Genomic DNA, 22,741 nt, shown 5'->3' with positions numbered 1-22,741 from the left:
TGAATAACCAGAAATTTGGCATGCAGTGCTTTATTAGGTGGCGCAAATAGCAACTGGTTGTGCTGGGACTGTGAGCAAATATGCTCAGCGTGTTCAGATGGAAGTAAATAGAATGGGGGAAATGAGGGGTGCTGGGATCAGTGTTGAGTAACGGTCAGTCCTTTTTCACTGTGTGTTGTACAGTGCTGAGCACATTGTCAGCACTAAAGAAACCAATCTCTTTAACCACTGATTTGTAATATGTGTATTTCCCGCCCCACAGGTTTCCTTATACTTGTTTAAAGAGCTGCCATTGTACCGTTGGGAGCCCTCTTCCTCAGAGATAGCGCTGATCCGTGACTGGCTATTGAATTACAATCTGAACACGGTGGAGAATAAACTAGCCTGCATTATCCTAGAAGGGCTAAACTGGGGATTTGGTGAGCATGTATGTATTAAAAATTGAAAGCTTGACACTCAGTCAGACCTGAGAAAAACTGTTATTCAGCTAGCATTGTAACTAATCACGAATGCTGGAGATCAGTTAACAGGTCTAACACATTCTACTGGGATGGGATGGGATGGATTGCTTTGTGTGCATTTGAAGTTGTGAGAATACAGGTATCCCAGTGGTTTTGGAAGATGCTACTGGAGGAACCAATTCTGTTCCCCTGCCGTACTGTCAAAGTTGTGATTGGCAGAGGTAGAGCTCCCTCATTATAAAACAGAGGCGGCAACTGGCAGTGTGTTTTTCTGAGGGCCTGACAACTCTGGAATGTGCTTCTGTCCTGGGCTTGCCAGTACTCAGATTTTCAGGTGCATGGCATAGATCATCTTTTCCTTTCCTGCGTTTAAGGAGTATGATGGATTTATAGGAGGAGCGTGTCAAGTCTTTTTGTTATGATATGATTGGCTGGTGGTTGTGGAAAAGTCCTTCAAACTGGAAACGAGTCTTTGGAATTGTGGTTTGAAATATTGTATAGGAACTTTAGCTTTTGAACTGGTTTTTATACGATTTTTTTTTTTTTTTTTTTTTTTTTAGGATGGGGCCAGGAAACTCAAAAACAAATCAATAAACTCTTGGGGTCTCTAGGAAGGTCATTCTTTATAGACAGGTCCTCAGCTGTAGAACTCTGTGTGGCTAGAAGTCTCTGAGCCTGAGTTCATTATCCTTCAGTGTACGGTGCAAGACTCCTCTTGCTGACCAAGCATTTGGCTAATCTAATGCACCAGTTACGTTTTTTCCTTTTTGTGTTTACACTGTCTTTACACATTCCTTGGTGATATAACCCGAAGCCAGGTGAGGGTACATTACAGTGAGAATGATGATACAATTTTATAGGTCTTCTTTAATAAAGAAAACAAACTTTAACAGGATACTACTCTTCACCTCGATCCAGCTGTCCATGCTGAAGTTGCATTAATGGTCCTAGAAGCATACCAGAAATACCTCCCTCAAAAACCGTCTGGTGGACTGCTTTCTGAAAGCATAAAACAGGTACTTCTCCCCCTCTCCCTCCCTCTCTGAATTTTTGGTGGTTGTAGATGAAAGATGTGTAGTATGGGAACCTCAAGCTTAATTTTAAAAAACCCAAACTTTCAGGCCATTGTATTGGGCATTTCATGACTGAAAGGATAGTTATGATGCTCGAGCTAAGGTATTTGTTACACACACAAAGACTATGTTAAAAGAACATTATAAAGATTGCAAAGTCAAGGCCCAGTGTCACACGGGTCTGTGGTGAGCAGGGAATTGAGTCAGAGCCTCTAGTCTTAGTCTAATACCCTAACTCCTGGATCTTCCTTCCTCTCTGGTCATGTTACTTCTTTGTTTTTAGGTCTCCTACTTGGCTAGTGTTGTTCGTTATGGAGAGACACCCGAGACCTCCTTTAATCAGTGGGCATGGGGCTTGATTTTGAGGTTAAAGCTGCACAGAAATGATCATGGTGTGCAGCAGCATTGGCCTGCAGTTCCTGCTTTCGGCACTAAGCTCGACATGACAGAATCAGTCACGCTTCATCCACTACTGAAGGCTGTCAAATCCGGCATCCCTATTGGCTGTTACCTTGCATTGGCAATGACTGCACTGGGTCATAGGTAAGTGTGCATTGCTGGTGCTTGTGAGGAGTGGGTAACTTCAGTGGGCTGAGCATCCTAAATGGTAATGGACCCGGAGGGCTAATACGTTCTTCTTGTTCATCTTCAAATGGTCTCAGTATTTTGCTGAGGGGGATAGAAAACCGTTTTCTCCGTCCACCTCAGGAGAATGCTTTCCAGTAACATGCTAATTTATTTCATTTCCTCAGTTATAACTTAGGCTCTCTTCACATTATGGTTGAAACCGTGCTAAGTGATGACAGTGTTAAAACAATAATTGCTGGCGTAATGTCTGTAGCCCTTGTGGACAGAGGTTCCTTCTTAACCCTGCTAACCAAAAAGTGCTGTCTTGCATTCCCTCCCGTATTAGTCTGCAGCAACATTTTCCGTCTTGTGTACTAGAACTTGGTAAAATGCTTGTTACTTCAATCAAAATGTTAATGAACATCCTAACCTAGCATTAAACATGTTTCAAAACAGTCCTTTCTAGCGTAGTCTCAGCCACTTTGTGGTTAGGCTCACTGTGAGTTTCTCCTTTGATTAGTTCAAAACTGTAAAGTGATGCTACTTGTGTCCTGCCTCAATATTTTCACTCTTTTTCCAACTCTTAGCCATTTTGCTTTCTGCATATAATGTTGATGTAATTTATGAGGAGAAATTGTCCTATTGCTTTTCTGAAAACCTCCACTCAATGTGCAGCGGCAGACAAAAAAACTAACAATGTTGGGAATCATTAGGAAAGGGATAGATAATAAGACAGAAAATATCTTACTGCCCTTATGTAAATCCATGGTATGCCCACATCTTGAATACTGCATGCAGATCTGCTCACCCCGTCTCAAAAAGATACATTGGAATTGGAAAAGATTCAGAAAAGGGCAACAAAAATGTTTAGGGCTATGGAACAGCTTCCATATGAGGAGAGGTTAGTAAGACTGGGACTTTTCAGCTTGGAAAAGAGACGACTAAGGGGGGATGCGATAGAGGTTGATAAAATTATAACCGGGGTGGAGAAAGTAAATAAGGAAGTGTTATTTACTCCTCATAACATAAGAACTGGGGCGGGGGGTGCGGGAGGTCGGGTCACCAAATGATGTTAATAGGCAGCGGGTTTAAAACAAACAAAAGGAAGTATTTTTTCATACAATGCACAGTCAACCTGTGGAACTCTTTGCCAAAGAATGTTATGAAGGCCAAGACTATAATAGGGTTCAGAAAAGAACTAGATACATTCATGGAGGTCCATCAATGGCTATTAGCCTAGATGGGAAGGGATGGTGTCCTTAGCCTCTGTTTGGCAGAAGCTGGGAATGGGTGAAAAGGGATGGATCATTTGATGATTACCTGTTCTGTTCATTCGCTCTGAAGCAGCTGGCATTGACCACTGTTGGAAGACAGGATGATGGGCTAGATGGACCTTTGGTCTGACCCAGTGTGACCATTCTTATGTTCTGCCTCCCTTGCATGTGCTCCCCAGTAGGGTTAGAGCAGGTTGATTCCATGTCTTTGAAGATCGGTTCTAGCTTGAGAAAGTTGGTGGTGTGATCTGAGCATAGGATGAGAAGCTCGTGCTATATGTAGAACGGAGATTTATTTGGAACTGATAATCCCAGATCTAAGCCTTTAAAATTTTTCTACAGCTGCACTAATTCATCTGTTTTACCTTATGCAGTTGGTAGAGCAGTTTTTGCACATAGTCCTCTTGACTGTACTTTGCATAAATGATCCAACTGAGGTGTTATGATATTGACTCTCACTGTGGCTTTGGGAAAATCTTTTGCTCCATCTCCCATATGAAAAATGGGGGCTAATACTGATCTTATATCACAGGAATGTTGAAGGCTGATTAGTGTTTAAGCAAATGGAAAAAGTAAAGAGCTATGAAAGTGGAGGTGTTTAATATTAATGTTACGTCTTCCTGGCATAGAAGATCTGGGCGTTGAAATGTTATCCTCGCTACCTTTGACATTGCCCCAGAGCTGCGTGTTTGTACTGCTAGCACTTGATACCAGGAACTGCACTGAATGAAATGTAGGCTCCCTTTTCCTAGACATCCCTTTTCCCTGCAGTGTCTGAGGCTGCTGCAAGATAAGAGCAGGAATTCCATGTGGCATCTCCGGTAGTGAAATGCATTGCCAGCTATCGAATGGCTCCCCATCTCTATCTGCAGCAAATACCTATGTGGTTAGAGGCCTTAATTCTCTAGGGCTGACAAACCAGGAAGTTTCACCAACCTTAAATTCCTCCTTTTTTTGGGAGGGAATGAGATGGAGAAACTTGAAACTGCTTGGATAAATTCACAACGATTGATGCTATTTAGTATTCGTTGGTCATTTTGTTTGTTTTGGTTTCTCTCCTTGCAGCATTGAAAACTTCTGTGCTGAAGGGATCCCTCTGCTGGGCATACTGGTGCAGTCTAGGTATCTGAGAACAGTAGTCCATGTACTGGATAAAGTTTTACCCTTGTTCTATCCCTGCCAGTACTACCTTCTGAAGAACGAACAGTAAGTATGATCTTTATTTAACTGTAGTGCCAAGGCAGAGCGATTTTTGTATGTGGCAACAGTTGGCTAGAAACATAATTGGCATATTTGCCAAGTTGTTTATTTATGATTGTGATCAGTGGCACAGCTGTGGCGGAAACACCCACTACATGTGCTATCACCGTGTGTGCAGATATCCTGCTGAGACCAGTTGTGTAGCTTGTAGCACAGTTCTGCAGTCTCTGGACAGCCTGACACGTTCTGTCTGTGGATGGGCTAGGCAGAGGAGCAGGTAACGCTCTGGGTGTTAAGCGGCTAATGCCGTTACTGCTAAGGCTACGTCTACACTACCCGCCGTATCGGCGGGTTACAGTCGATTGCTCGGGGATCGATATATCACGTCTCATCTAGATGCGATATATCGATCCCTGAGCACGCTTACATCGATTCCGGAACTCCACCAACCCCAACGGAGTTTGCAGAATCGACAGGGGGAGCCGCGGACATCGATCCCACGCGGTGAGGACGGGTGAGTAATCCGATCTTAGATATTCGACTTCAGCTACGTTATTCACGTAGCTGAAGTTGCATATCTAAGATCGATTTTCCCCCGTAGTCTAGATCAGCCCTAAGTGTGTTAAAGTTCCAATCAGAATCTCCATAGGCCGTGGCCCAAAGGCCTATTAACATAATACCCTGTCATGACTAATTGCTATGTTACTAGGCCAGGCTGCATAACCTTCTATCCAAAATCAGTCCCCTCCCAAGTCCTCATTGCTGTCATGCTGAAACGTAGTCTGTTCCGGGACTGACTGGTCAGTACTTAGAGCCTCATGGGGCAGACAAGGGTAGTTTTCAGTCTCTTTCAAAGAGTACTTCAGAGAGTGCTTTCCTCTGCAGGGTAACTTCTGCAGAGAAATCCTGAAATATAAACAGGTCCGTCCACCAGTGTCCCAGGTGCCTTTCTCCTGATTACTGATCTATGTCAGTTCTTGTCAGACACCTCTCCAGATGTTCTTCAAGACTAATGTGCACTGATACTATCCAAACTGTCTGAGGAGCACAGTCAGGTTTTCTTAACAGGCTGGTCCTTCTCTGCCCCACTGCCTTTCCAGGTTGTGATACCATACTGTGCTTTCTTGATTTTAGCTTTTCTCCTGTTCTTCTCATTTTCTTTTGCACAAGTCTGGAAGTGTCAGGCACTCCTGTACTTTTATAGCACTGCAGAGTGTATTACCAACTCTGCCTATAGAACCTCTAATGTAGAGGGTGGCAGTCCACTGGTCCACTGTGCAACACAAGGCAATGTGGAATTTTGGCTAACAACAGTTGGGCAAATGTGTCTCTTATAAGTAGTATCATAATCCCTGTAGAGCAGACTGGACCTCAGTTTTTTAAGATCTCATCTGAGACCTGTCTACACAAACTGATGCAACTCGCCTTCCTAAATATCACTCTCCTCGCTTTGTCCCACACACCACCTCATGCCTTGTTCCATGTTGGTCCCTGTTCCTGGAATTCTTTCCGTCTTTTCACGCACCAGTCAACTTCCCTTCATAGTTGAGCTGTCTCTTGAAAACACACTATTTCTACCAAATGTTTCAGTGATGATTTAGTATCGGAGGGGTGGCCTTGTTAGTCTGGATCTGTAAAAAGCAAGTGTGTCCTGTGGCACCTTATAGACTAGCAGTGTTGATCTAGAGTTGGCAGTCCAAACATCTTTGAAAAAGAAATTGCATTGATCTGAGATTATACAATTTGAGGGGAGGTCGCATCTGAAATCTCTGAATTAGACTGAGGCAGCTCATATGTGACTTCTGTGCATTTCTGATGCAGTGAGGAGTATAAATTGGTCCCGTGCCATTTGCAACATGTTGTTGATGTGTCAGATGAGACTGTAAAAGCCTGCCTCCTGTCTGCTCTTTGCTGATATTTATAAAAAGCACATTGAGATCTTTAGAGTAGGATGTCTCTGGTCAGAATTTTCCTTCCTTACAAGTTCTAGTGGCTCAGGCCTTTGGCTCCTGATGCTGCCGTATTTCAGCAGCGGGTTGTTTAGGAAGGGTTGAGACTAAAACCATGGTATAAACTCAAGACGATAGTTCAGATGTTCACATACTGATTTTAAAAAATGCAAATTTATTTATCATGGTTTGGGTTTAAGTCTAATCATTGTAACCTTTGGTATTATGACACTTAAATCCCTCAGAACAAACCGACCCAGCCCTTTATATATGATGTAGGAGAAATCTTAGAATGGAATGAATTTCATTTGTGATTATTGTGGTCTCTAGGTTTTTATCTTACATCCAGCTGTTCCTCCACCTGGATAGTGGAATTCCACAAGGCGTGACTCAGCAGGTTACGCACAAAGTGACGCAACACTTGACAGGAGCAAGCTATGGAGAAAATGTTGAGCTTCTCAACAGCATGATCCAGGTCAGAAAAAGAAGCATGAATGGACTGAACATCTAATGGCTAGAGGGAGATGGGTCTGCAGTGCTCCAGTGCTAATTCTTTTTTTTTTTTTTTTTTTTTTAACTTAGTGTTGCAACTCTTGATTGTTAAAAAGAGAGAGAGTGCTCACCAGTGTTGCTTAGAATGTAGTATGAAGCATAATTTGCAAACTGACATTAGGGTTGGGTAGAGCAGGAATTAAGAGGTGTATCTTGCTACTGTTAGGGTTTGTAAGTTTTCCTTTCTGATTGCTGGTTTGTGATGAGTATTTGGAAAATGGTGCTGGTCTAGAAAGAATCGGCATTGGTCTGCCAAAGTATCTGTAGCCCTATCAGGTCATGAAGTTTAGACCCCAACGGAGTTAAATGGAAGAAAATACTAGGCTTAGAAAAGACAATAAACTGATACCCATGATGACATCGAGAGTTCTGCCTTGCAAGAAGAGCAGAACGAACACTACAGAGTCGGCATTACGAGGCTGAGAGCCTGCAGGGTTTCAAATGTATGGCCTCAGTGACTATTTCTTCTCCTGCAGTTAGAAACCTTAGAAATGGTCTCTTCTCCAGCAGTGTTTGTAAGCTTCACGGACCCCCTGCTTCAACATCTCTTTATCCTGACAATTTCTGTGGTCACGGATAAAGAACAAAAATAGCAAACCCTTTACAGTGACGTCACTTGTGTCCTTCTGAAAATAAACGGATCTCATTAGAGCCCTTGATGCTGTCACAGAAATCAACCGATGGAAATTAAACAATTGTTCAGTAAAGTTTTGTGCTTTAGTAATTCAGGCTGGATGCTGTTTGTTAACTCCACCCTTTAACTTGGCAGACCCACGTTTTTATAAGCCGTCAGCCTGATGGAGTGTGGCCAGCTGCAGTGCTGGAGTTCTGGGTGCAAGTTCTCACTGCTCAACAGTTGTGGCACAGAGAGAGAGCAACGCTTTACCTGCTGGATCATCTATGCAAAGCAGCTTTTCAGTATAGTCAAGAGGACTGTGTGCAAAAACTGCTCTACCAACAGCATAAGGTAAAACAGATGAGTTAGTACAGCTGTAGAAAAATTCTAAAGGCTTAGATCTGGGATTATCAGTTCCAAATAAATCTCTGTTCTGTATATCATACGAGCCTTTTATCTGAAAAGTAACAGGGATGTCGGTAAATTGAGTAAATTGAGGTTTGGCTAATTGGGTGGTACTGTGGTACTGAGTGAATTGGGATGGGGGCATCACTGGCATTAAGACAAATAGGGAATTTTGAAATATGGAATATGGGTAAAGGGAGTTTTATTGTATCTTTAAATTATGCTTCCTGACTTATTAATACTGTGTTTATGCTGTTCTCAGTGCTTTACATGGTACAACAATATACAGGCCCAGCCCTAAAAGACATAAGACAGGATGCATTGTTCTTGCTTTTGGATTTTCCAAACTAGGATGATTTAATTATATTCATTATTATTTGGCCTCCTGTGAACCTCTTGGAGAAAATGAGATTTTTAGCTGGCATTTCAGTGATGGCTTTGTGAAGCAGGATTGGGAGTTGGTTGCACACATAAGGGGCAGGCTGGAGAAAGGCACAGAGACAGTTCCATAGCTAAGTAAATTCCCCATCACTCTCTCACATTCGTTCTTTATTTTATGCAAACTTCCCATGCAGAATGCCTTAGGTTATCACTGTGACAAAGGTCTGCTCTCTTCACTGGTCAGCTGGATTGTGGCAGGAAATGTGACCCCTTCTTTCATCGAGGGCAATGCGAATTCCACGCAGGTAGGCAGTTAACGTGACTCAAAAGTGCTGTGTTTTTCGCATGACGCCTGTTTGAGTGTTGTCTTCTACTCTTGTGATTCCTTTTTTTTCCTTATTGCAAAAGGTCTCTTGGGATGAAATGAAGTTCTAATCTAGTCTGAGAGAGCACTGCAGGCTTATCAGACTGGAGATGTCGCAGGCCTTTGCACTGACGTTTTTGGGCGTGAGGAAGTCAGCAATTTAAATCTTAAATCTGTACCCAAAAACTCATTTAACATGACTGTCAGTACTACATAATGTGTACCCTCCCCAGATAATCCCTTGTAGGCTTCAGTGTGAGAGACTGGGCTGCCATGTCTGACAAATGTTATAAATTCTGGTCACCCTCCTCTCTGCCTGCAACATGTAACAAGCCCCTAAGCAGAGATCTTTTTTGCATGTGTTGTGTGGAAGCAGAGTTCCTATGATAAAATATGTGGGTTGGTTATTTTATCTGGAGTTCTCTGAATGGATAATGGTAACTATGGATTGTACCCCTTTGTCAGCTAAGATTCTTCTGGTTCTAATAGGTCAGCAGTGAAATAGAAAGTCTGGTTGCATAAACCTGGGGAATAGGGTATCTGTTCATAAAACTTCCTGGCTCCATGTGGTGATGCTTTCAAAACTTCATAATAAGGATCTATAAAAATTATTTAGAAAACAGGATTTCCTCTTTAGTCAAGATTTTCTATACACTGTATCTTACAGGTTTGGTTTTCATGGATGGTTCTGAATATGGAGTCCATATTTGAAGAAGATTCCCAACTTCGCAGAGTTGTGGAGGGTGAATTGGTCATCAACGCTTTAACTCCTGATCAGGCTCTGAAGGCAAGAGAACAGTTACCCCTTCATACATGGAAAATTGAGTCTTCTCTTGAACCGTTCCTGGCAATTTTGCTTGCACAGACACCAGTGTATCTCTATAAGACCTTATTTGCTTGGTTTACAGGGAAATAAAAAGGTTTAAATGATTTTCCATCCTCTTTTTTTAGTTTAACATTTTAAAACCAGCATCCCAAAGGCCTGATTGTTTAATACATTATTATTTTTAATGTCTTTTTATAGTAACTCTTCTATCTGTGTATGAAATACTTACAGAGCATATTTACTACGGCATCTGAGCACCTCTCAATCTTCAGTGTATTTATTTCACAAGGGTGCTGTGAGGATAGGGCAATGCTATTAACCTCTTGGTACAAATAGGGAAACTGAGGTGTTAAAGCAACTAAATGATTTGCTCAAGCTCACACAGGGAGTCTGGTGAATCAGGGAATTGAACTCATGTCTCTGGAGTTCCAGGCTAGTGCCCTAACCACTGTACCTTCCTTCCTTCAACTATTGCAGCGTAAATGTAATTGTGTTTACTGAGTGAGCCTTAAACCATTGGTCATAAATATTGACCTGGATTAAAAAATAGCTTATTGCTAATATGAAACTGAGACAGGTGTTATGTTTGTAGAATTCAGGGCTTGGTGGACGCACCTGTATCATTTTGCTTGGCCTTCGTCTCATCTATCTTTGGGAAAGCTGATGCAATTTCTTTTTAGTGAACAAGTTAGCTTTCCATTCAGTACTGCTCCACTGCACTAGCTGTCCTTAAATTTGCAAAACACTATTGAAAGTGCTTAGTACTTGTTACATTACTTAGTACCCTGTTGGTTTCTTGGACCTCACAAAATATATATGGTCTGCTGCTGTCTATAGGATGGCATGGGGATATATGCTCCCATACAGAAATGTCAAACTTGTTCTGTGGAGAAGATCAGCTTACACTTCGAATTAAATCCTATGTCCCTTATGTGGCCTTTGGTCCGCAGCAGTTCTGTTGATGCCAGCGGTATGTTTGCATGAAGATCGAAGGTATAATATGACCCTCTAATAGCAAACCAAGTGGACCGGATTGGGCCTATAGCTGAGAGTTGAGCACCTTGGCCTTAACATTACTGCAGAAGCGTGTCTGTTTCATGGGTTACTGCTATCTAATAACTGTAGGTTATTCACAGTTCTCAAACCATCCTTGCTCTGTTAATCAAAATTAAAGATGTAGGAATAAATTAGAACCTAGTCTGTTGTAGGGAACTGCAGTGGAAATGGGCCTCCTAGAATACTTGTTGAAAAGAGTTCTCCACTTCTTTTGCAGAAAGCCCAGGCCCAGCTGAAGCTGCCTATTGTACCTTCTCTCCAGAGACTAATGATCTACCGTTGGGCTCATCAGGCTCTTGTTACTCCTGCAGATCACCCCCTTCTGCCCCTCATCTGGCAAAAATTTTTCCTCCTTTACCTTCACCGACCAGGGCCACAGTATGGGTGAGCTTGTTGTTCGTTGAAGGTTCTAAAATAATTAGTGGCAGGCGTTTGTGTTTCCAGTATAAATGAGATTACTAAGTGCCTTGTACAACCCCTTTTCCATGGTGCCAAGAGCTCAGGTGAGAGCACTATTTAGTGTCAGCCATCTCCGTGAAGCAAAAACCAGATTATGGTGCAGAGATGTTGATTTGACATTAACAACAAGACTTTTGTTTTGAAGGTTACCTGTAGATGGCTGTATTGGAAGAAGATTTTTCCAGAGTCCAGCTCAGGTTAACCTATTAAGTGCAATGAAGCAGCGCTTGACAGAGGTGGCAGACTTCCACCACGCAGCTAGTAAAGCGCTTAGAGTAGAGAGTGCTGCAGATGGCAGTGAAGGCTTGTTACAAAAGGGGAGCTGCTCACCAGGTTACCTGACTTCACCAGAACTGCATAAAGAACTTGTCAGGTAAAGAAAGCCAGTCCCGTTTCAGTCATGGTTGACACAGCTAATTTCACTGTAGCATTTACTGAGATCCTACTGTTATTTAGTATGTACCATACACATTCTTGTTTGAGTGATTGCTCATGTCCGTTCAACTTAGGTGTGTGTGCTCACCACATGCACTGGTGCTGGAAGTTTTTCCCTCAGCAGTATCCGTAGGGGACTGGCTCTGGTGCCCACTGGAGTGGCATGCATATGCCACGGCATATAGGGTGCCGCTGGCCCCCTCCACCTTCAGCTCCTTTTTGCCACCAGTGATGGCGCATGGAACTGGTACTGCTTAGGCTAGAGCTGTTGCTTTTCATTCGTTCAAACTCATTTGCCTCTTGCACCTTTTATTGTATATATTTCCCTCTAGTTTAGTTCAACCGATTTGTTAAGTTAGAGACTTAGTAGGTCCCTAAAGGGACTTTGCCTTGGGATGGGGCATGCCCCTGTCCTCAGGCTTTAAACCCCATGATCACTGTAAAAGGCCAAGCCCATTAGCAATCCACATAATACAGTAATTCCTCGTTTAAAGTCGTCCCGGTTAATGTTGTTTTGGTGTTACCTCGCTGATCAATTAGGGATCATTCTCGTTTAAAGTTGCGCAATGCTCCCATATAATGTTGTTTGGCAGCCACCTGCTTTGTCCACTGCTTGCAGGAAGAGGTGCCCATTGGAGCTAGCTGGTGGGGGCTTGTAACCAGGGTGGACTGGCAGCCCCCTTATCAGCTTCCTGCTTCCCTAAGTTCCCTGTGGCGGTAGCCATCCAGCAGGCTATCAATTGCCAGCATTCAGCTGGTCTCCTACCCACCGCCATGTGCTGTTTCCACCCTCTGCCTTGGAGCTGCTCCCGGGAGCCTCCTGCTTGCTGTGCCGGGGGGAAAGAAGGGTGTTAATGTCAGGGTGTCCCTCTCCCCCCTGCTCCTGCCCCCTAGCTTACCCTATCTCCACAGAGCAGTGGGGAGGACATCACAGGTTCTCGGGATGGAGGGAGCTTGCTGGCAGCAGCTGCTGTTTCAACTTGCTGATCTACTTAAAAGGGCAAAAAGGACAAGAGTACTTGTGGCACCTTAGAGACTAACAAATTTATTTCAGCATGAGCTTTCGTGAGCTACAGCAGTGTACTTAGAGTGGGGTCAGCATATTTAAAGGGGCAGTGCACATCTCTCTCTCACACCCAGGCTGTATGTCTCACTCTCGGCCATGCTGTCTCCCCTCCCTCCATTCATGCTGCCTTGTAGAGTGTGAGGCTGCATTAACAACATGTTAACCCTTGAGGGTTCAGCTGAGTGGTAGTTCATCATTTAGCAGTAAGGCATTCCCTAGGAAATATCGCACCCTCAGACTCCCACCACCTCAACCAAGCTTCACAATCATCATTGCTGTGTACAGTATTAAATTGTTTGTTTAAAACTTATTGTGCGTGTGTGTGTGTATGTCTATAATATTTATATATATATATAAAAAAATAGCCTTTTTTTAATCTGGCAGAAAAAATTTCCCTGAAACCTAACCCCCCTATTTACACTAATTCTTATGGGAAATCGGATTCGCTTAACATCACTTGGCTTAAAGTAGCATTTTTCAGGAACATAACTACAATGTTAAGCGAGGAGTTACTGTAGTTTACGGTGCTTGGGCGAAGATCACATTAGTGATAAGTGCAAAATCTGCAAGTCCTTTAAGCTCAGGACGAAGAGGAGCGTGACATTTGTTTGAAGGTGCTCCTGATGGAGTCTGCCTTTACCTCAGTGTCGGAGCAGCGCTCCGATTCGGTGCCGGGCACCATGACCTTGGTGCGCAGCACCCTGCTGGTACCATCTACGAGCTGGCACCGGTCTCCTTCTGTGGCTCCAGCCAAGAAGCCCAGGAAGATGAGGCAAAGAAGGTCTCCAGCTTCCCACAAGGGAAAAGACAAGTCTAGTGGTGGAGGTCCTCATCAGCTCCAGGTGCTGTCCTTGCAGAAGCCTTGCAAGCAGCGCAAGAAATTATGTCCCTCTCAGTGCCTCCTACTACGGCCCCTGCGGGGTCCTGGTCCTGGGGTAAACCTGCATTGGCACTTTTGTATTCTCCACCTTTCAGCCACACTTCCCATGGCAGGGCACATTTCGCCGATGGTTGCCTTCTTGCAGCTGACACACTTCTGACTGTGATAGGCAGAAGCTTCATAACCCCATGCAGTCTCTGGAGCTCGGACAAGGGCAGAGAGGTTCGAGGTGCGGCTCGCCGGTAACCGGGTGCAGACCTCTGGAGTTGATGCCCGAAATCTCCAGGGCACCGGTACTGCTCCAGGGACAGGTCGAGGGACCGATGATACCGTTATCCGGACTGTGGCCAATCCCCCAGGTGGCGTCACCGTGTGCAGTTTCATCTTCATGATGCTAGGCCCCCTCTGGTTCCCAGTCCCATTCCACATTCCGGTACCGCTCATTAAGTGTGAGGCGTAGATCACCAGTTCGGGGCCATTGCAGATCTGCCCAGCGCTCCTGGTCACCGAGAGTCGGATCCAGGTGCTCATCGAGGTCAGCCAGATCCAACTCCGGGAGGAGTGACTGGAACCAATCGGGACAGAGCCACTGATCAGCCCCATCCTGCTGATGCACAGCCTCCCTTTTGATGGGCACGGCCTGTTCACAGAACAGACAGACATTAAACTCCATGGCCTGAAAGATTCCTGCACGACCATAAAAACACTGGGCCTGTACATCCCTGGCCCTGTCCACAAGCGGTTTAAGCCACAGCAGTCTTGGAGCCAGGGCAGCCTCCCTCGCTCGCTAGGAGCCTCACCACAGAAGATTCGGTAGCTACAAGAGGCTCCTTGGCCACCAACCTCCGTCTACATCCCAGGCCGGCTCGACCCACAGTAAGCAGATGGGCAAGCTCCCATTTTGAGGGTACGCCCGAGCGTGGCCTACCAGACTGTTCTCCAGATCCTTCCTCCCCTCTGTTTGCTAACCGCCTTTCTTCCTTCCTCCCTGCGTGGGTGTCTATAACTTTGGACCGGTGGGTCCTTAATACGGTGGCGCAGGGTTACACCCTTCAGTTACTTTCTACCCTGCTTCCCCCCTCCCTCATTCCCATCCCTCTTCAGGGTCCCCTCTAATCCTTGAAAATTAACTCTCCAAAGCTCTTTCCTCCTGCTATCCCATACTTCAGTCTAGGCTGACAGACCATGTTCCACACTGGAATGTAACGGCCATTGAGCTAGGCTCTGATGTAACCCACCAGTCGGTGTGTATCCCCCTTTGTGTTAAATGCATAAAGGATATTAGTTGGTTACATCCCCCAGTTACTGAGCCTGGTTTTTTAGCTCAAGTTGAAAAGGCTCATTCTTTTTAGCTCCAGAGGTTCCCATTTCAATCATTAGTGTTGATCAGAATGGTGATGATCATGAGCTGCTGTGAATACACACTGTGTGTGTGTGTGTGTGTGTGTGTGTTCATGTGCCATTAAGGAAGAGAGAACACTCTGTAGACGTCTAACTTTTTTTCTTCCCCTCTCTCCCCTCATTTTTCTCTTTTAGGCTTTTTAATGTGTTTGTTCTGTGGCTGGAGGAAGAGAGCTTTCAGAAAGGAGATGCATACATTCCGTCGTTACCAAAGCAATATGATGTGTACAGACTTGCTAAGATCATGCAAAATCAGCAGGTGAAACAGAGACTTCAGTATCACTGACAGAGCAGGATTGGGTTGATTTGTGATCCAAAATTCAGTTCACTGGTTAAGAGACACTTAGTAACTTCTTAAATTGTGGTGCACCGTATGCTCTTCTAGTCTGCAGCACAGTCCATTCTGCAAGCTGAGGCTTTCCAGCACGAGTGGACTTTTTCTTAGACTCCTGACCCAAACAGCCTCCCTCTGTATGTGGGCCAGAGCTCAGGCCCAGAGTTCTTGCATGCTACAACAGGAACATAGCTCTTATTCTGCACCTACTTATGCTTTTTCAAATGGCCTTGAGGACAGTCCAGAACTGGATTTTAGACAGTAAATAAAACACTTGAACCTCAGACCTGCTGTCACTGAAATATTATGTATTATTTCCTGATCAGGCAAAAATGAGCCAGAGGGATGCTTACATTATTCTATACTCTGTGCATGTGAAACCTTGCATGCCCCTATTAGTTGAGGGCTCTTTGATCAGGCAAATCCTTGAAAGTTATTCCTTGTAGCTAGAGTTGTGGTTTTTTTTTCCCCCCTGCTCATTTTGGGTATGGATAAAGTCTGGGAAATACAGCCCTTTTTTACCAGATTTCAATAACTTATGCCCTTGATACTTAAGGAACTGCAGCTTCCTCTCCGTTTCTTGCAAGCAGTTGTTTGTTTGAGTTGTGCTTGCCCTACTGTCTTGGGGTCCAGTTTGAACTGGGCTTGGAATGGAGCCCTTTAGGCTCTGGGAGGAACTTCTATAAATGAGTTCCCTGAGCTTATCTGTTAGATTCCTTCCATGATAGTCATGAGTGCCTAGATAGGTTTATCTCTAGCTGCAGCTTTTCTTCAGCTTTTTTCTTTTGGGAGCTCAGTTTTTCTGGGAAAAGTTTTTCTTTAAAATATTGGGCTTGGTTTCTGCTCAATGATTGTACAGTCTCCCTTGTACTGTATGTGGAGATGGGTGCACTGTATATTGTACGTTGTCAGCTGTGCAAAGTACCCTATAATAATTTGAGCTTTCTCTCATGCCATAGGATTTGTGGATGGAATATGTCAATATTGAACGCATACAGCATGAATTTCAGGAAGCTCTAAATCTTTGGCTCCACGTCAAACTTGAATCCCATGCAACCCCTAGCACTTTATCAGTGCAGACAGATTTCACTAACCCTTTGTCAGGTAAGCCACAAACACGACATTGTTCAAGCTATTGTAGAAGCAACAAAGGTACATTTAGGACTGTTGTGATAAAAGCTTACTTTGGCAGTAGGCTGCTTTGGGAACACAGTGGTGTTTATCATAACCAGTGGGTTAATGCAGTTCATATATTCTTTATTGAAGTACTTTTGGCTTGCAATAGGATGATGTTTTTGTAATGCAATTAATGGCCAAGATTTTCAGAAATTAGGGGACTACTAAATCTTCATTTAGGCACCTAAATAAGTAGCCTGTGTGACGGGTTGGATCACAGAACCCCCTTGGGGTTGCTACCCGATGTGCCAAGACTACTATTACCCCTGCCAGCTCAAGACCCCATCACCCTGTCTTGCTGAGTCAGACACTCCTGTCTGCTCCAGCAAAGACTCAGGGTCTGAATTACTTGCCCCAAAGCCATAGGTTTACCTGAAAGTAGCTAACAGAAGTGTTCCTGCCTTTAACACTCAAGAAGCCCAACTCCCAATGAGGTCTAAATCCAAATAAATCGATTTTACCCTGTATAAAGCTTATGCAAGGTAAACTCATAAATTGTTTGGCCTCTATAACACTGATAGAGAGAGATGCGCGCTGTTTGCTCCCCCAGGTATTAATACATACTCTGAGTTAATTAATAAGTAAGAAGTGATTTTATTAAATATAGAAAGTAGGATTTAAGTGATTCCAAGTAGTAACAGACAGAACAAAGTAAGTCACCAAGCAAAACAAAATAAAATGCGCAAAACTATGTAGAATCAAACTGATCTCACCCTCAGAGATGGATGCTTCAGTATGTTTTTTCTCAGACTGGTCATCTTCCAGGCCTGGGCACAATTCTTTCCCCTGGTACAGCTCTTGTTCCAGCTCAGGTGGTAGCTAAGGGATTCTTCATGATGACTCCTCTTCTCCCTTTTGTTCTGTTCCACCCCTTTTTATATCTCTTTTGCATAAGGCGAGAATCCTTTGGCCCTCTCTGAGTTCTCACCCCCTCCTTCTCAATGGAAAGACACCAGGTTAAAGATGGATTCCAGTTCAGATGATATGAGCACATGTCACTGCAAGACTTCATTGCTCACTTGCCAGCACACACACATACAGGAAGACTTACAGGTAAAACACACCCATCTGCAGACAATTGTCCTGGTTAATGGAAGTCATCAAGATTCCAAACCACCATAGTTTTGTGTGTGTAATTTCTAGGTTGTTTAAAAAAAATCCATCTTCAGACATCAGCCTTGCCCATACCCCAATTCCAAGTTTCCCTTCCCTCTCGCCCCCCACCTCCAGTTCAGTGTCTCTCCCCCTTGTCCCAATACATTCTCCTCTTCTGTACAGGTCTGCTCTTGTCCCTTCTGCAGTCCAATCAGGGAGCTTCCTCCTTCAGGCTGCTTGGCTCCATCAGGGGAAGCAGTGAAAGCACAGGGGACAGAGGCTCCCTGCTCTCAGATGCGACGTGGTGCCCTGCCCCAGCCCACAGTAGCCCAGAGCTACAACTGCAGGGAAAGTCCAACTTCATCCCTTCAGACCCAGGCTGGAGCATGATCAGTGTGGACAGAATCTTCAGGGAATTTAGCTGCAAAGCTTTAGCAAGACTCTACTGAGCATGTGAAACTGCAATTTTTCAAAAGTTTATGATTTGGCCAAAATTTCAGAGGATTTTCATGGAGCAGTTGTTTATCTTTTGTAATTGTTACTCCTTTCTCCCCCCACTGATCTTTAGTTCCTAGAGAAAGCTCTGTACCTTCCTCCATGGAGCTAGAATACGCTTTCTAGCTCACACAGATATATACCACGTTTACAGAGACGATAGTCTGAGTATCCCATTTGCCTGTGGTGTCTGGCACATAGAATTGTAGGACTGGAAGGGACCTCAAGAGACTATCTAGTCCAATTCCCTGCATTTGAGGCAGGACTAAGTATTATCTTCTAGACCATCCCTGACAGGTGTTTGTCTAATCTGCTCTTAAAAATCTCCAATGACAGAGATTCCACAACCTCCCTAGGCAATTTATTAACCATCCTGATAGGAAGTTTTTTCTAATCTCCAACCTAAACCGCATTTTCTGCAATTTAAGCCCATTGCTTCTTGTCCTTTCCTCAGAGATTAAGGAGAACAATTTTTCTCCCTCCTCCTTGCCACAACCTTGTATGTACTTGAAAACTGTTATCATGTCCCCTCTCAGCCTTCTCTCCTCCAGACTAAACAAACCCAGTTTTTTCAGTCTTCCCTCCTAGGTCATGCTTGCTAGACCTTTAATCGCTTTTGTTTCCCTTTTCTGGACTTTCTCCAATTTGTCCACATCTTCCCTGAAATGTGTCACCCAGCACTGGACACAATACTCTAGGTGAGGCCTAATCAGCATGGAGTAGAGCGGAAGAATTACTTCTCATGTCTTGCTTACAACACTCCTCCTAATACCTCCCAGAATGATTTTTTTATTTGTTTTTAGCAAGAGTGCTACACTGGTGACTCATGTTTAGCTTGTGCTCCACCATGACCCCCAGATGCCTTTCTGCAGTACTCCTTCCTATGCAGTCATTTCCCATTTTGTATGCGTGCAACTGATTTGTTCCTTCCTAAATGGAGTACTTTGCATGTGTCATTATTGAATTTCATCTTGTATACTTCAGACCATTTCTCCAGTTTGTCCAGATCATTTTGAATTTTAATCCTGTCCTCCAAAGCACTTGCAATCCCTCCCAGCTTGGTAACGTCTGCAAACTTTATAAGTGTACTCTCTATGCCGTTATCTAAATCTTTGACGAAGATATTGAACAGAACCAGATGGAGAAATGATCCCTGCAGGACTCCACCCAGTAGGCTCTTCCAGCTTGCTGTGAACCACCAGTTATGCACCCACTTTATAGGGCTCCATCTAGGTTGTATTTCCCTAGTTTGTTTATGAGAAGTCATGTGAGACAGTATCAAAAGTCTTACTAAAGTCAAGATATACCACATCTACCGCTTCCTCCCATCCACAAGGCTTGTTACCCAATTAAAGAAAGCTATTAGGTTGGTTTGACATGATTTCTTCTTGAAAATCCATTCTGACTGTTACTTATCACCTTATTATCTTCTAGGTGTTCGCAGTTTGCTTAATTATTTGCTTCATTATCTTTTCAGGTACTGAAGTTAAGTGGACTGGTCTGTAATTCCCTAGTGTTCTGTAAATCTATGGTTCTATGTGCCAGACATGATAGTGTACTAGTCTTTGAAGTGTCCCTGCTCCAAAGTAGGTGTTGCATCTATCACAATGGGCTCATGGTAAAGGTGGCTGAATACCTTCCCTGGATAGCTGGATTCTATCTCTGCCTCTGCCAAAAGCTCCTCTGTGATGCTACTCAGGTCACTTAAATCAAACTTCTTACAGGTAGCCAATAATTGTGTGTCTTTGTTTTCTTGGGGTCTTACTTGAGACTTTGGGGTCTGATTTGCACAAGTGTGAGCAATCTGAGCTGAACCTGAAGTCAAAGGGAGTTGTGCTCTAAAAGTGTCAAGTGCTGTGTATTACTAAGTACTCTGAAAAATCGGAGCCAGGGTATCTCAAATTGGGCATCCAAAATTAGTGGACACTTTTGATCTTAATCTCTCGACCTCAGTTCCCTATTGGTAAAATACTCCCTTATCTCAGTGTTGTGATAATAAAGACATTAATGTTTGTCAAGCGCTCTTATACTGTAGCGATGAACAGCATAGAAAAGCCCTTCAGGACACTAATCTGTTTTCAGAGCAGGGTTTGAATAGTGTGCAGTAAAAAAGGACTGAAGCTCCACACTGAACAATGAGGGGGAAAACAATATTTAATTGAGCATCATCCATTTTGTGCAGTGAATGAGACAGAGGTCTTGGGGAGAAAATATTATGTGATCATATAATTAAAGACTATATCATAATGCATACACCATGCACACAAGGAGGCTGAGTTATTAGTTAAGAAGAAGAAGTGAGAGTTAGAGAGGTTAAAGCAACTAAAATACATTAACACGTGAGTCCAAGTTTGTAAGTCCAAAAATGATAGGAGAGATGTAGTAATCTGCTAGTTTTGTAAAAGTCTTTTCAGGGTCACCCAAGGTAAATCTCTGTCAGCTTGTTCAGTATTCCATCCTGCTAGAATCCAGAACAGTTCAGAGATTCATGATCATTCCCCTGGATCTGTTCTTATAACTGTTTTCCCCGGATAACAATCTGGCCATTGTCTCCATCACAGCTTGGGCTTTTCCTTGTTGACTAAATGCAGACTGGGTCTGTGGATTTCCCATTGCTGAACACAGTGACCCATATTTTTGAAGTTAGCATGCTTCTTCATTTACAGTTCCAAGGCTCCAGTCCTGTTTTGATGGATAATCCAGTTAGAGATATACACAATGCATTTAGTTATAGCAGTCTGAACAATGTTTCATTAGTTTTCATGAAATTTATACATCAACCATCTTCTCATCTTGGCATTAATACATAATTTTGACATAGGGTTAACTAAGTACAAGGATATACATAATGTGAGACAATAGCAACCAACAGGTAAATTTGGTGTAAATGTAATTACCAGGGTATATGCCGTGTAAATGTAATATGATAACTTTCCCCTTAGTTCTGTTCTAACAAGTGAATTGGCTTATGCCTGCTAGCCCACTTAACATTTCTTTGCTATTCACATACAAGTGAATTGGCCTACAGCTTTGATTTGAGCTGGTCTGTCAGCGTCACAACCAGTAGTAATCAAATTATTTGTATGGTCAGATTATATCCTACATGTTTTTCTTTGAGTGACAAGAATTGCCCCTCCTTTCCTTTCTAGCCAAGGAGAGAATACTGAGTAATTTGAAGAAGTATGATGCACCCAAACCCCCTCTTCCCCTTCAACCAGTGAAACCTCCTGTGCCTATTGTTTCCTCTGCCAGTCTAGTAAGTCAGAAGGAAGCAACACAGCTTGTGCGCGTGGACCTTAACAACTTGCAGCAACATGCCAAGTAAGATTTAGCTATGTTTTTTCTGATCTGCTGGTATGTTCAGATGACTTCTGTTGTCTGTATCGTTAGCATGATTAGAAATAACGGGATTTGATTCACTATTACTGACCTCTTTTGTGTTTTTCTTGTAGATTGCATCATTTAATTGATGATTTAACAAATTTAGCACCAGAACTAACCACTAAGATTTATTCTGTTCCCTGGAAAAGAGTGGAACATTCACCTCATTCTAATTAAGACATAACCTAGTCCTACTCTAGATTGTTATAGTCAGTAATTAGTTAACTAATCCTTTGATACAAGTCATCCTGCTGTGGCCATTTCTTGCAACAGAGCCGGCAAAAGGAAAATCTGGCCTCAAGTGATGGTAACTTCATACATTGTTTTTATACAGACTATTCTGTCACCATTCTCATAGCAAAATGCAGCTGAAGAACTTAGTTTTAAAAAAACTGATAAATGAATAGTTTAAAAAAGTTACCCCTTTTAGCCATTAAGAAACAATCTTGACTTGATCACATTCATAAGGTGCAAGCAGAATAAATAAATATACTTATTGCATTAATAGAGCGAGTTTCACAAAGCTGAAAACAATTGAGCCAAATCAGCTGAGAGAAATAATTTAATCAGAAAAATGTGAATAGTAATTGTGAAATCATTTAAGAACACTTTACTAGACAACCAAAAAGCCATGATCTTACAACTGAGGAAGGAGGCCATATTTGGTAAAAACAAAACAAAACAAAAAAAACAAAACAAAACAAAACACCCCACAACTCCAAAACAAAAAACTTGGTTTAAAGGGGAAGTGAAGGCAAATATTTAAGAAAGAAAGAGAAGAAATTGGAGGTTGATAGTAATGAATATAAAGTTAGTAGTTGTAGACAATTATATGGAAAACAAAAAACTACAAAGAAAACTATGACAAAGGACCACAAAAAGAATTCTCTGGCTAGCAGAGTTAAATTTAATAGGAAGGAATTTTTAAAATTTATTAGGAACAAAGAATCCTGGCAATGGTATTGTTCCATTAATAGCTGGAAATAGTAGAATTTTCAATAATAATGAAGAAAAGGCAAAAGTGTTTTCTAAATATTTCTATTCTGTACTTGGGGAAAAAAACAGATGCAGTCTGATCATACAGTGATAACACTTGTTCATTCCACTAGTATCCCTGGAGGATGTTAAACAGAAGCTACTAAAGTTAGACATTTTAAAATCAACAGGTCCAGATAATTTGCATCCAGTAATTTTAAGGGAACTGGCTGGACCTTTATGTTGATTTTCAATAAGTCTTAGAGCAGCAAAGCAGTTCCAGAAGGCCGGAAGAAAGCTGTTGTGACCATTTAAAAAAA

The 22,741-nt window shown here is 42.9% G+C and overlaps 1 protein-coding gene across 4 annotated transcripts in view; it reads left to right on the top strand.

Moving 5' to 3' along the window:
- Positions 1-22,741, top strand: part of EPG5 (ectopic P-granules 5 autophagy tethering factor) — an 82,258-nt gene that overhangs the window by 25,631 nt on the left and 33,886 nt on the right. For all 4 annotated transcript variants that reach the window (XR_004372119.2, XR_004372118.2, XM_032768969.2 and 1 more), the window contains exons 14-26: positions 263-427; positions 1,355-1,477; positions 1,818-2,077; positions 4,441-4,581; positions 6,855-6,999; positions 7,846-8,043; positions 8,673-8,783; positions 9,510-9,629; positions 10,942-11,108; positions 11,329-11,556; positions 15,101-15,224; positions 16,259-16,403; positions 21,215-21,386. Coding sequence is in view for 2 of the 4 variants with exons in the window: in XM_032768969.2 (XP_032624860.1) it covers positions 263-427; positions 1,355-1,477; positions 1,818-2,077; positions 4,441-4,581; positions 6,855-6,999; positions 7,846-8,043; positions 8,673-8,783; positions 9,510-9,629; positions 10,942-11,108; positions 11,329-11,556; positions 15,101-15,224; positions 16,259-16,403; positions 21,215-21,386 (2,099 nt within the window). In the remaining 2 variants the exon portion in view is untranslated. The remainder of the gene's footprint in view (positions 1-262; positions 428-1,354; positions 1,478-1,817; positions 2,078-4,440; positions 4,582-6,854; positions 7,000-7,845; positions 8,044-8,672; positions 8,784-9,509; positions 9,630-10,941; positions 11,109-11,328; positions 11,557-15,100; positions 15,225-16,258; positions 16,404-21,214; positions 21,387-22,741) is intronic.

The sequence above is a fragment of the Chelonoidis abingdonii genome, chromosome 6 (genome assembly GCF_003597395.2).
Source record: "Chelonoidis abingdonii isolate Lonesome George chromosome 6, CheloAbing_2.0, whole genome shotgun sequence".
Classification (NCBI taxonomy): domain Eukaryota; kingdom Metazoa; phylum Chordata; order Testudines; family Testudinidae; genus Chelonoidis; species Chelonoidis abingdonii.
This window is presented reverse-complemented; position numbering and strand designations above follow the sequence as displayed.